Source organism: Leuresthes tenuis, unplaced genomic scaffold (assembly GCF_036924035.1).
Source record: "Leuresthes tenuis unplaced genomic scaffold, fLeuTen1.0.hap1 SCAF_9, whole genome shotgun sequence".
Classification (NCBI taxonomy): domain Eukaryota; kingdom Metazoa; phylum Chordata; class Actinopteri; order Atheriniformes; family Atherinopsidae; genus Leuresthes; species Leuresthes tenuis.
Genome location: NW_027325363.1, coordinates 2,342,856 through 2,355,897, shown reverse-complemented (window position 1 = coordinate 2,355,897; position 13,042 = coordinate 2,342,856). Strand labels below are relative to the sequence as shown.

The 13,042-nt window shown below is 43.8% G+C and overlaps 1 protein-coding gene across 2 annotated transcripts in view; it reads left to right on the top strand.

Annotated features, from left to right (window-relative positions):
* LOC140313902 (leucine-rich repeat and fibronectin type III domain-containing protein 1-like protein) overlaps positions 1-13,042 on the top strand; it is a 167,187-nt gene that overhangs the window by 79,089 nt on the left and 75,056 nt on the right. For both annotated transcript variants that reach the window (XM_072391888.1, XM_072391887.1), the window contains exons 3-4: positions 3,869-4,069; positions 11,989-12,155. In XM_072391888.1, coding sequence (XP_072247989.1) covers positions 3,869-4,069; positions 11,989-12,155 — 368 coding nt within the window. The remainder of the gene's footprint in view (positions 1-3,868; positions 4,070-11,988; positions 12,156-13,042) is intronic.

Genomic DNA, 13,042 nt, shown 5'->3' with positions numbered 1-13,042 from the left:
TTAGATGTTTTCCTGCAGGTTTTAGATGTTTTCCTGCAGGTTTTAGATGTTTTCCTGCAGGTTTTAGATGTTTCCCTGCTTCAACGCACCTGAATCAGATCAATGCATCATTAGCAGAACTTAACAATCTTTCGAAGAGATCCATTTAATCTGAATCAGGTGTGAAACATCTAAAACCTGCAGGACAGCGGCCCTCGAGGACCGGACTATGCTCTAAAGGAAGATTTTCCACTGGTTGGACCCTAAAAAGACACAGGTTCACACAGTCCATCCATCAGGCCATCAACTGGTTTATTTCATTCCAGTGGTCTGTGTACTGATGTCATCTTATCTTTAACATTAAAACAGGGTTCCAATTATGATCTTAGCCAATCAATACGAACCCAGTCCTTTCTATATTTGCACAGTGCAAATGTCAGATAAAGAGCCAGCATTTTCAGTGCAGATGTTTGGTCTAAAGTGTGACATACAGGTAAATGTCGCAGTTTTAACAACAGTAAATGAGCTGCTTGTCGCGGTTCGTTGGAGAGGTAGGACCCAGATGCAGTTCTTCAAAGTAAAACTTGATTTATTTTTTAAAAAAAACAGGGAGCAAGAACAAAAACAAGCAAAAAAACATAAAGCGCGGCAGAGCCGGATCAAAATACTTAACTATGACTAAACAAGACTATGAGGCAAAAAGAGACTTATCTCTGTGGCATGAAGGGATAGTGAGGATTCTGCAGTGAATGAAAGGAAAACAGGAGACTAAATGCTTGACCAGCACAGAACCTGAAAACAAGACGATTAAAACCTAAACTGTGACACTGCTGAAAGCATCACTCTTCATAACTCATGTCAGAACCCAGCTGCTGCTGAAGCATGTCCTCAAGCAGAAACCACAAATGAAAAAGCAGGTAAATGTCCAGGAAACACAGTCACAGACGCCAAAGGCTGTGCTTCCACATCCGTGTGTAGATAGTCCAAAGAAAGGCATTCTTACCTGATTTAATGCGTCTGTCCTGCTCCGCCGTGCCTGGCTGTGACACTTTATCCATCCTGCTGCCATGGCCTGTGGCCATCATTTAGCTCAGCTTCAAGCGCGGAGTTTCGTCTCCGAATGCAGCGACAACACATTCTAATTATGTTTGTTTTGACACTTTTTCTGGCGGTGGTTGTGTCCAGCTGTTATAGATGATAACCGCAGGTGTGAGCAGGCGGAGGACATCTGTGACAAAAGCCTAATTCTGGAGAAATTAAGGGCTTCGCTGGTCGAAGTTTGAAGAAAGGAGGAAGCGACATTCACAGTAAATTGAGGCTAATGGTGTGATGCTATCAGAAGAGAATTTTTATCGCTCTGAATACAGAAAAGAGTTCAGCTCTCAGTACTTTTAATAAAAAAAGAACATTTTGAGGACGAGTATTCATGTGTATTCCTCACAGGAACATCTGCTCCTTACATCGTGTTGACTTAGGTGACGTCTTTATCGTGCATATTCCCCAAATTCAGAAAGAAAAACACCAATATCCTGATGTTTAATCACCTAATAGAAACTCTCATCACAGCTGGAAGCTTCCTTGGTGTGTGAAAGAAGCGTTTCCTCTCCGGTTTGATCACAGCTGATGTTTGCTCACACACAGGGAGACGTGGGAAATGAGGTTTTATTCATTTAGCGGTGACAGAACGCCACAGATGTCCCTGGTGATCAGACGCGTTTCCAAACAAACGTGTGGGAGCTCATTGACCTTTTCTTGGGTGTTAATAGAATATGTTTTTGCCTCTTCACACTCATGATCTTTTGTGTACGGTGGAAGTGTTTCTGGCAGTTTAGTTCATGAAAACCGGGCAGATTTATGTTTCTGTTTCTGTATTTATCAGACGCTTTTATCCAAAGAGACTTACAAATGAAGATATAACAGCTCTATAAAAAGCTAACAATAAGCTCCATAGAAGGAACCCAGGAGTCCGACTCTGTCAGAGGGGACAGAGTAGAGATAGGGTGCAGGCATAGAAGGAAGTGCAGAAAGACTTTATTATTCACGTTTTAGCAGTTATTTGGTTAATTTAAGTGCAGATGTTGTCACAAAGGCGCATCATCAACCACATCATTGTGAAATGTTGGTTGACAAATCCATTTTTAGACAAAATGTGACCTTTTCTTGTAGAATTTTGGCTAATTTTCGGGTCCTACTTGCACCGAGGATTTTCTTTTGGGTGCCAGGATTCTCAATATTGACCTTAAAGTCAGAGTAAAACTGAAATAACTGCAGAAAAATGTGTTATGAACTATTCGGTCAAGCATAGAGTTTATATTTCTGTATTTATCAGACGCTTTTATCCAAAGCGACTTACAAATGAAGATATAACAGCTTTATATAAAGCTAACAATAAGCTACATAGAAGGAACCCAGGAGTCCGACTCTGTCAGAGGGGACAGAGTAGAGATAGGGTGCAGGCATAGAAGGAAGTGCAGAAAGATAAAGTGCAGAGATAGAGGGGGTAGGGAAGTACAAGGTAAGTGCTGGGATAGGAGGTGCTCTCTGAAGAGCTGGGTTTTCAGGAGCTTCTTGAAGATAGACAGGGACGCCCCTGTTCTGGTAGCGCTCGGTAGGTCATTCCACCATCGTGGGACGACACATGAACAGAGTTTGGATTGTCTTAGGCGTGGTGTAGGAGCTGCTAGACGACAATCCTGGGACCAACGGAGGGACCCAGTTGGGACAGAAGCCTTTGCAAGAGCATTCAAGTAGATGGAGCCGTTCCATTAAGCTCTTTGTAGCTAACATCAGGGACTTGGATCTGATGCTAAGGGCAGCCAGAGGAGCTCAATGAACAGAGGGGGGGCGTGTTCTTTTAGGCTGATCCAAGACCAGACGCACCGCCGCGTTCTGGACCATCTGCAGAGGTTTCACAGGCTGGAGACCAGTTAGGAAACCAGTTAGGAAACCAGTTAGGAGACCAGTTAGGAAACCAGTTAGGAGACCAGTTAGGAAACCAGTTAGGAGACCAGTTAGGAGACCAGTTAGGAAACCAGTTAGGAAACCAGTTAGGAAACCAGTTAGGAGACCAGTTAGGAGACCAGTTAGGAAACCAGTCAGGAGAGCAGTTAGGAAACCAGTTAGGAGAGCAGTTAGGAGACCAGTTAGGAGACCAGTTAGGAGACCAGTTAGGAGACTAGTTAGGAGACCAGTTAGGAGACCAGTCAGGAGAGCAGTTAGGAAACCAGTTAGGAGACCAGTCAGGAGAGCAGTTAGGAAACCAGTTAGGAAACCAGTTAGGAGACCAGTTAGGAGACCAGTTAGGAGAGCAGTTACGAGACCAGTTAGGAAACCAGTTAGGAGACCAGTTAGGAGACCAGTTAGGAAACCAGTTAGGAGACCAGTTAGGAGACCAGTTAGGAGAGCGTTGCAGTAGTGAAGGTGGGAGATGACCATGGCCTGCAGCAGGAGCTGGGGGGCATGTTGGGTCAGGTATGGTCTGATCTTTCTTATGTTTAGTAATGCAAAGCGGCTGAACGAGCATCAGAGTGATCTCTAAAGGTTAGTTGGTCTGAGAGTGATAGTTATTTATCAACGGAGGGACCCAGTTGTTATTTATCACTCTCAGCTGAACAAGCTGACACTGCTTTTGAATGAATTACGAACATTAGAAGAGCAGCAGGTTGGCTGAGAGTGTAAAGGCCAGCCTGTACCCTGACTGGCTGTTTTACCTCCACAGAGTCCCCGTGACCTTTAACCTGCCAGCACAGGTGGACAGAAATACTGACACAAAGCTGGAAGCTCGAATTAAACCTTATCAGGAAAGATAAATAGAGCAGTGAGTGCAATGATAAAGCGAAGCCAGTCCTTCTGGCTGTAATGTCCATCCTGTGTTTCATTCTACATCCAGATCCATCTGACTCTGAGCAGAAACACCATCAGCCAGATCCGGCCGTACACCTTCGCCGACCTCCAGGATCTCCACGCCCTCCACCTGGACGCCAACCGCCTCACCGTCCTGGACGACTCCCACTTCCAGGGGCTGGTGAACCTGAGGCACCTCATCCTGGCCAACAACCAGCTGCACAGCATATCAGAGGGAGCCTTCCAGGTACTCAAGTGTTCAAGCACTTTTAGGACTTACTGCGATCAAACAGAACATTTCTAATGTTACTCACTCAGTTGTTGTATGAAAAATGTTGCTGCTGTTACAACTGATACAGCACAAAAGCCACTACTGCTGCTAAAAATTCATCAGTTAGAGTAGTATCACTGAGCCAACTATCAAATCTAATCAAATTGTATTTTTATGGCACCTTTTATACTTTAAAAGCAACACAAAGTGCCTCAAAGAGGCTAAAAACAACAATGATAGAACAAATCAACCCTCAAACCCCCGTAAATACCCAGAGAGACACGTGCACACACGTGCACACAAGCTCAGACCCACTGCACCTATCAGACAGAAACACCCAGACCTAAGGCAAGGAAAAAGAGACATTCCCAATAATTTTAGTTAAATTATCTAACTAAAACATGGAGTTTAAAACACATAATTAAAATAATAAAGAACGAAAATTAAATATGATAAAAATTTTGATTAAAAGGAATAAAGAAAATCACTAAAATCAAATAAAAGCCTGATTAAAAAGGTGAGTCTTGAGCCTCTTTTTTAAAAACATCAACAGCCTCTGCGGCCCTGAGGTTCTCCGGCAGGCTGCTCCACAGTCGGGGGCCGTAATAACTAAAATAACCTCAGTCGAACACGTGGTTAAAAGGCCGGCGCCGGAGGACCTCAGGGTCTGTGAGGGTTGATAAAAGTAAGTCAGATAAATAAGAAGGCCTGAGACCGGTAAGACATCTAAGAACGAGTAAAAGAACCTTGAAATTGATCCTGAAGCGTGCCGGGAGCCAACGGAGTGATTGTAAAACTGGTGAAATGTGCCCCCGCCCTCTGGTCCTGGTCAGCACTGGTGTGGCTGAATTCAGCAGAAGCTGAAGATTAAAGATGCTCTTTTTTTGGAGGACCAGAGAGCAGAGGAATCTAAATCTAAACGACAAGAGATAAAAGCATGCATCAGCAGCTCCGTGAGTCTGGCTGTATTCTTAAGATGGTAAAAACGTCTTTGTTATGATTTTGATATGTGGAATAAAACTAAGCTCAGAGTCAAAAATCACACCCAGATATTTTACAGTTTGTGATGGTTTAAGATCTTGTAATTTTGTTAAAGGTTTCTCTCTCTGGCCTTCAGGACCAATGACTAAAACCTCAGTTTTGTCCTGGTTGAGCTGCAGGAAGTTCGCTGCCATCTGTGATTTGACATTTAAAATGCAGTTAAAGGGGAACTTTAGCATCCACACGCCCCCCTGCAGCACAGTTTATTCACTCCGTGCTCTGTGACAGTCGGCTAACTTCACACAGAGTTTGCTGCTGATAGTTTTGTGCAACATGGCAGGATATTTATCAGATTTTGAGTAAGATGGACGATCTTACCGGAGTGAATGAGCTGTGACCAGAAAACACATTTAACATCAACTGCAGTGAGACAAAAACTGTAATTAATGTCATTCAAGTTTCACATCAACTGTTGTGTTGTTGCCAGTTTGGTGACAAATGTACCCTTTTACAATCACAAGGGTTTAGTGTTTGGAGGAGAAGATTATGATCTTATAATATACTGTTTTTATTCACAAAACTATCAGCAGCAAACTCTGTGTGAAGTTAGCCGACTGTCACAGAGCACGGAGTGAATAAACTGTGCTGCAGGGGGGCGTGTGGATGAAGTGGTCCCAGTAGAGTGCCTGTGTAGAAATCCCTCCGTTAGCTCTCCTTTAGCTGCAAGTAGCCACATAACAGCAGCTATGAGCTAACAGAGCTATAGCACACGTTCATTCATTCATTCTTCTTAAAGTATTGGTGAAATAAAGACAGATAATGCCTTATTTAGAGGCTGCATCCTCTAAGCCCCGTTCACTCCGTTATATGGATCTCCAGTTATCTAAATATCTTCAGAAGGACGCCGACTTTCACCAAACTGTTCTCGGTGAGCAGATGAACGTATTTCATGCCAGAAATAAGGTTTAAAAATACCAGAGTTCCCCTTTAAAAAGGGCATCAAGTGGCCCTGTGACATCAGGGGACACGGCAAGATACAGTTGCATATCATCAGCATAACTATGAAAGCTGATGCCGTGCCAGTAGTAACTAGTACTAGTAACTAGCAACTAGTACTTACATAATACAGCTGTGTCTTTCACCTTTAAACCCCCACCTCACCTGCAGGTTTATGGTAATGCAGGAATAAGATCCACCATCTTACTAAAATAATACTATATAATACTGTTTGTCCTGCAACAGGAGCTGACTGGCTCATAAACTTCTATATTCAACCGAAGCTTCAGCTGACAATTCTCTGAATCATCACTCTGTGATATGATAAATAACGTGAAGTGAGGCCTGTTATTGGTGAGACAGACTATACTGCAGATGAAGGCGCAAAACTGTACTCCCTGTGGGAGAGATCGTGTATTAACTGGCAGCGTTTCCACCCAACTGAGTCGGGGGGGAAAAGTCTAAACAACAGAGAATGCAGTGTTGCATGCTGGGATGGCAGCACCATTTTGTAAAGCTTACTTTGTTTGGCTCGGTCAAAACTGGTGGAAAAGGGATAGAGAAAGATGATGGACAGTAGGAATGAGAAAGTAAGATCTGCAAAAGAACAGTAGGTATGAAATCTGATCCTCCTATGGAGTCATGTGGAGTGGGTTTTATGAGTCACTGTAGTAATGATAAAGATGTTTATTACAAACAGTGGATAGATATGTTTAGCTTTTCAGGAGGCGTAGGAATGGAGGTGATCAGGATTTTAGAGGCTCATCCTACAGTTTCAGTGAAGGAAGTCAGGGTCTAAGGAGCCAAAAGACGCCCTTAGAGCAGGCAAATAAACCAGCACATGGAGCAAATACAGCAAAATAAATACGAGCCATTTAATTAGGTACATTGGGCATTCTCAACCAACTATACAACATCAAACGTATCCTTTGAAACATTTGAGAGGTACTTCTATAATGTCCTCTGCTTTGATAGGGTTAGGCCAACTGGTTTTATCATAGATTTTGACCCTTGAGGTCATCTTTATCTGTAGCTCTGACTTTATGTGATGAATTACGAGTTTCTGCTGATGCACCGATGCGTTCCTATGACTGATGTTAGTCCTCAGGTGATTGTTGGTTTTAGACTTTTTGAGGTGTGCGTTTGAAATGTTGTCAGTTAATAAACTAATTTATTAGTTTGTAAATTTCTGCATAAAACTCAACTCCGGTAAGATCGTCCATCTTACTCAAAGCCGTCGTTCACGTCGTCAAAATCTGATAAATATCCTGCCATGTTGCACAAAACTATCAGCAGCAAACTCTGTGTGAAGTTAGCCGACTGTCACAGAGCACGGAGTGAATAAGCTGTGCTGCAGGGGGGCGTGTGGATGAAGTGGTCCCAGTAGAGTGCCTGTGTAGAAATCCCTCCGTTAGCTCTCCTATAGCTGCAAGTAGCCACATAACAGCAGCTATGAGCTAACAGAGCTATAGCACACGTTCATTCATTCATTCTTCTTAAAGTATTGGTGAAATAAAGACAGATAATGCCTTATTTAGAGGCTGCATCCTCTAAGCCCCGTTCACTCCGTTATATGGATCTCCAGTTATCTAAATATCTTCAGAAGGACGCCGACTTTCACCAAACTGTTCTCGGTGAGTAGATGAACGTATTTCATGCCAGAATTAAGGTTTAAAAATACCGGAGTTCCCCTTTAAGCAAGTCAAACCTGTCTGGACACACGGAAATTACGTCATCTAGAAGTCATCAGAGGGAAGACTCGAGTGAATTAAAGGTTGGTACAGTATGGCATCAAATGGAGACAGATGGCGGCGTCTCTCTGTTATGTTTCCATTTCCAGGAATAAGATTAGTTGCAGCTGCAGAAACGTTATCTCCCTCCAAATCACTCTGATTCATTGAAAGATCACAAACATCTGAACAGAGGATGAGTTTAGAATCTGCTCCAACTTTTCTGTGTGTTCGTCTCTTCTTTCATTCCTCCAGTTATCCACTTCATTCGTGTTGCTTTAACTCTATGAAATGTGGTTCGGTTCATGCAGAAGAAAAGAAAAAACTGGAGCTATCACAGCAACAGATGGCCTTATTTTGTTCATTTAATTTCACATTAGAATGTAATATAGAGAAATTGGACATTATTTTCGTTAGTTAGATAAATCCAGACAGGCCAAATTGCCCAGCTACCCTTAGGCTTTCATTAGTTGCAAATTATAATTTAAATTGTAAAACTAATCCTTCCGCTGCCACAAATGGAGTTTTGCTGACTTGTAAAACAAACTCAGTCATTCTGAAAGTGGATTGAAATGATTCCAAAATTCAGATCAAGAATCGTCTTTAAAACGTGAATTCTTCTTCTTCTTCTTCTTCTTCTTTTTATCTGCTGCTTGCTCTGCTGGGAGGGCTCGTTCTGCCCCGACACAGTCACTACCATCTGGGGGAGGAGCTCCAACATCCAGAGGGAGGAGCTCCACCATCTGGGGGGAGGAGCTCTACCATCTGGGGGAGGAGCTCCAACATCCAGAGGGAGGAGCTCCACCATCTGGGGGGAGGAGCTCCACCATCCGGGGGGAGGAGCTCCACCATCCGGAGGGAGGGGCTCCTCCCCCGGATGTTGGAGCTCCATCATTTTTCTTTTCATTTGCTGACATTATCTCTGCACCGAACCCTGAATCTAAATGATTCTTCGTCAGTATTTCACCTGTTAATGTGTGGTACCTAATATGGTGACATTGAATGGGGGGGGCTAATGTATTATAAAAGTCAAGTAGTTGTATTTCAACATAAAAGGTGTCCAACACAACAGCACGGGCCTTTTCAACAAACCACCGAAACACTATTTAGAAGAATGCACTGATGGAAAATATACCATCTACCATCTCTCTGTAAAACAAACTCAGTCATTCTGAAAGTGGATTGAAATGATTCCAAAATTCAGATCAAGAATCGTCTTTAAAACGTGAATTCTTCTTCTTCTTCTTCTTCTTTTTATCTGCTGCTTGCTCTGCTGGGAGGACTCGTTCTGCCCCGACACAGTCAGTGGCGTTCAAATGGCGAATCTGCCAGGATTCTCAGTGGAGAAGCGATTGCAAAGTCATTAAAAGTTCCTCAGAGTGGTTGTGTTGTGTGAAAGTGATGGAGGGCTCCGGCCCTGCCTGCCTCCTCTGCCCAGCTGGACTCTTCTTTAATAACCCAGCCCTGAAATAAACCGTTTCCCTGCTTCATTAGTGACCATGTTCTTCCTCGGCTCATTAAAAGTCCGGCACCGAAGGAGCAAAGTGGCTCAAAGAGGAACCAGACGTGGGCTCTGAAGGACCCACAGAACATCAGCACGAACCCTTCATCTCTTTTATGATAATTTAATTATTCTTCATTTGTTTTGGTAACAACAAGACAAAACCTGTTTTGCTCGTTGTTTCACTTCCTTTAACAGAAGTTTTCTCCAATAACTGCAACTGAGGGGCTTAGCCTTAGAGATAGGGGGAGGAGCTCTACCATCCGGGGGGAGGAGCTCCACCATCTGGGGAGAGGAGCTCCACCATCCGGAGGGAGGAGCTCCACCATCTGGGGGAGGGGCTACATCATCCGGGGGGAGGAGCTCCACCATCTGGGGGAGGGGCTACATCATCCGGGGGGAGGAGCTCCACCATCTGGGGGAGGGGCTACATCATCCGGGGGGAGGAGCTCCACCATCTGGGGGAGGGGCTACATCATCCGGAGGGAGGAGCTCGGAGTAGAGTCGCTCCACATAGAGAGGAGTCAGCTGAGGTTGTTCCTCTTGTTAGGATGCCTCCTGGGAGGAGGCCCCGGGTCAGAACCAGAACCCTCTGGAGGGATTATCCCATCTGGCCTGGGAACACCTCGGGATCCCCAGGAGCTGGAGAGGCTCGCTGGGGAGAGGGATGTCTGGGTTTCAGTCCTGGACCTGTTGCCCTGTTGGTAAAGGTTTTCACACTGAGCTGGTTCGCTGTTATTATTAATATCGATATGAAACCTGCATCCAAATTCAGGGACTGAAGGTTGATGTTGAACAGAAACTTCCATCTGTCTGATATGATGGAGACACACATCTCCATAGCAACGCAGCATCCCCCCCCCCCCCCCCCCCCCCCCGTGCACCACTATCCGAGGCTGTGCTGGAGTTGTTTTAACCAGTTTGAACAAAATCAGCCGTTGTTCTGATGAAGCCAGCGAGGACTCATTTTCTGCTCTTTGCACTCATCTTCACAGATTTTATTTTCTTTTGTTGCTGAGAAATGAAACTGAAAAAGCAATAAAGCGCACGTTATTGTGATGAGAGCTGCAGCGCTGTGACAGTCCGTGTCTGATTGCCTGCGTTACGACCGCAGTTACACAGCAGCCACTGTCTGGCTGATCAACAGGCTTTTATCTTCATCCTTCTGTTGTCTCTTTGTGTGTTCGCTCATCGTAATGTCTGCTGACTCGTGGCCTTTCTGCTCTGAAGTAATTAGAGAAAACAACATGCTTTAATCGCTCGGCATCGATCGGGGTAATTTATTTCCACATACTTCCATTTTTCTTTTCATTTGCTGACATTATCTCTGCACCGAACCCTGAATCTAAATGATTCTTCGTCAGTATTTCACCTGTTAATGTGTGGTACCTAATATGGTGACATTGAATGGGGGGCTAATGTATTATAAAAGCCAAGTAGTTGTATTTCAACATAAAAGGTGTCCAACACAACAGCACGGGCCTTTTCAACCAACCACCAAAACACTATTTAGAAGAATGCACTGATGGAAAATATACCATCTACCATCTCTCTGGAAATACAAATACTTTCACACCATAAAAGGTTTTAAAAAAAGGTCAACCCAGACTTATAGCCGATTGCAATTAGCTTTGGAGCACAATAATCCAAACATCAGCACAAAACTAAAATATTAACTCCAGAAAAACACTCCAGAAAGACGTTAAGAGAGCCTTAAAAGAAATACTCCATAAAATGTTCCATCTGTGTGACATTAATGGGGGGGTCTACCTTATCTGAAGAGAAGCTTCAAGAGGCCGTTAGCCTTTCTAACGTTAGCTGTTAGCCTTTCTAACGTTAGCCGTTAGCCTTTCTAACGTTAGCTGTTAGCTGTTAGCCGTTAGCCTTTCTAACGTTAGCTGTTAGCTGTTAGCCGTTAGCCTTTCTAACGTTAGCCGTTAGCTGTTAGCCTTTCTAACGTTAGCCGTTAGCCTTTCTAACGTTAGCCGTTAGCCTTTCTAACGTTAGCCGTTAGCCTTTCTAACGTTAGCCGTTAGCCTTTCTCTCAAACCAAGTTACACAAAAGCTACGATTTTGGCGCTTTTCTTTCTGTGTAATTTGGATATCCTTTGGATGATGTGCCCCTACTTTTTTCACCTGAGGACATTGAAGAAAACGGATTAGAAAGTAAATAATCCACTTCGTTAACACCGATGCCTGCCCTTGTCAAAGTTTCGCCCGACACACGCAGTCAAGTAGAGTCGTCTGTGATTGGCCCAAATCTGCTGGCTTTGGGCTGTACAGATTTAGCCCAAATGGAGGGGGCGGGACTTGCAACCTGTCACTCAAATGTTGAAGAAAAGTCAAGTGTAACCGAGCTGCTTCGCTTGGGCTGTAGATAATTAGCCCGTTTTCACCGATTTCATGAGTTTCAGTTCAGATTTTGCTCCGCCTCTGATCAAAAATTAAAAAACAATTTGTTTAAAGTTTTTATTTAATTACTTATATATTATATTCTCATTTTGATTGAATAATTTAGGGAGGGCTGAGCCCTGTTAGCCCAATTATACCAGCCATCCCTGCTAATATGTGCATTTCTTCTTTAACTCACTACACTTTAAAAGCTCTGGTGTTTTGGTGTCTCTTCATTCTCTTGATTCCTGGGACTGATGTTGATGAGCGTAACGTTGCCTCTGCCTCCCTCGCAGGACTTCCTGGAGACGCTGGAGGACTTGGATCTGAGTTACAATAACCTGGTGGACATCCCCTGGGACACCGTCGCTCTGCTGGTCAGTGTCAACACCCTCAGCCTGGACCACAACCTCATCGAGAGCGTCCCGGAGGGGATCTTCTCCAACCTGCACAAACTGGCCAGGTCAGCATCGCCTGCAGCTCTGAGCCGTGTTGTCACACCAATCTGAAAGTTGCACAGATTCAAAGCAGCTGTAGAGTTATTTATAAGTCAACGTGGATAATTATAGTCACCTTTCATTTAAAGTCTCCCTTTGTCTTTTTCCATCATTTCGGGGCTGACTGCTGCTATTTTTATGTTTTCATCTCATTGCTCCTCCTCCTTCTGCTGCACCCGAGTGGAAAATTGAAACCAGTAACTGTTTATCTGAACCTCTAACATCTGTGAAGCCACGTTTTTGATGCCTGTCTGTTTGTTGCCACACATCACAGCTTCCCCTCGATGGTGTGGAGCCAAGTGACTCAAACGAGGTGATTTACAGTATTTGAAGCAAAAAGGTGTCGGTCAAACACCTGCTGCGGCTTCCCAAATTGAACTGAAATAACACTGGGCTCATAAGATAAAAGCACCATTAACAAACAGAAAAAGACCAATTAATCCCATCCAGCCGGAGCCACTTTCACTGGACTTCACCTCCATGTCACAGGCCATGAACTGTGGGAACGTGTCCAAAGGTTGTGGTTTACAGCGTTCACATGACAGGAATTACAGCCTCTGTACAGGAAACAGCTTTAACCATGTAGATCAGGGGCGTCAAACTCAAATACACAGTGGGCCAAAATTTTAAATTGAACAAAGCCGCGGGCCAAGGTTGAACAAATGAACCTTTTAATATGGAACCCAACAAGTTTATATTTAACAATGAATACTGAACAAGCAAGGCTTATATAACTTTAAAGTCCAGCCGTGTGAAATTGCTAATAATAATAACAATAATAATAATAAAAACATATCAATGGCATATTAAATTAAATTTAAATAAAAATGTAATGCCTCCTTTCTGTTTGCAG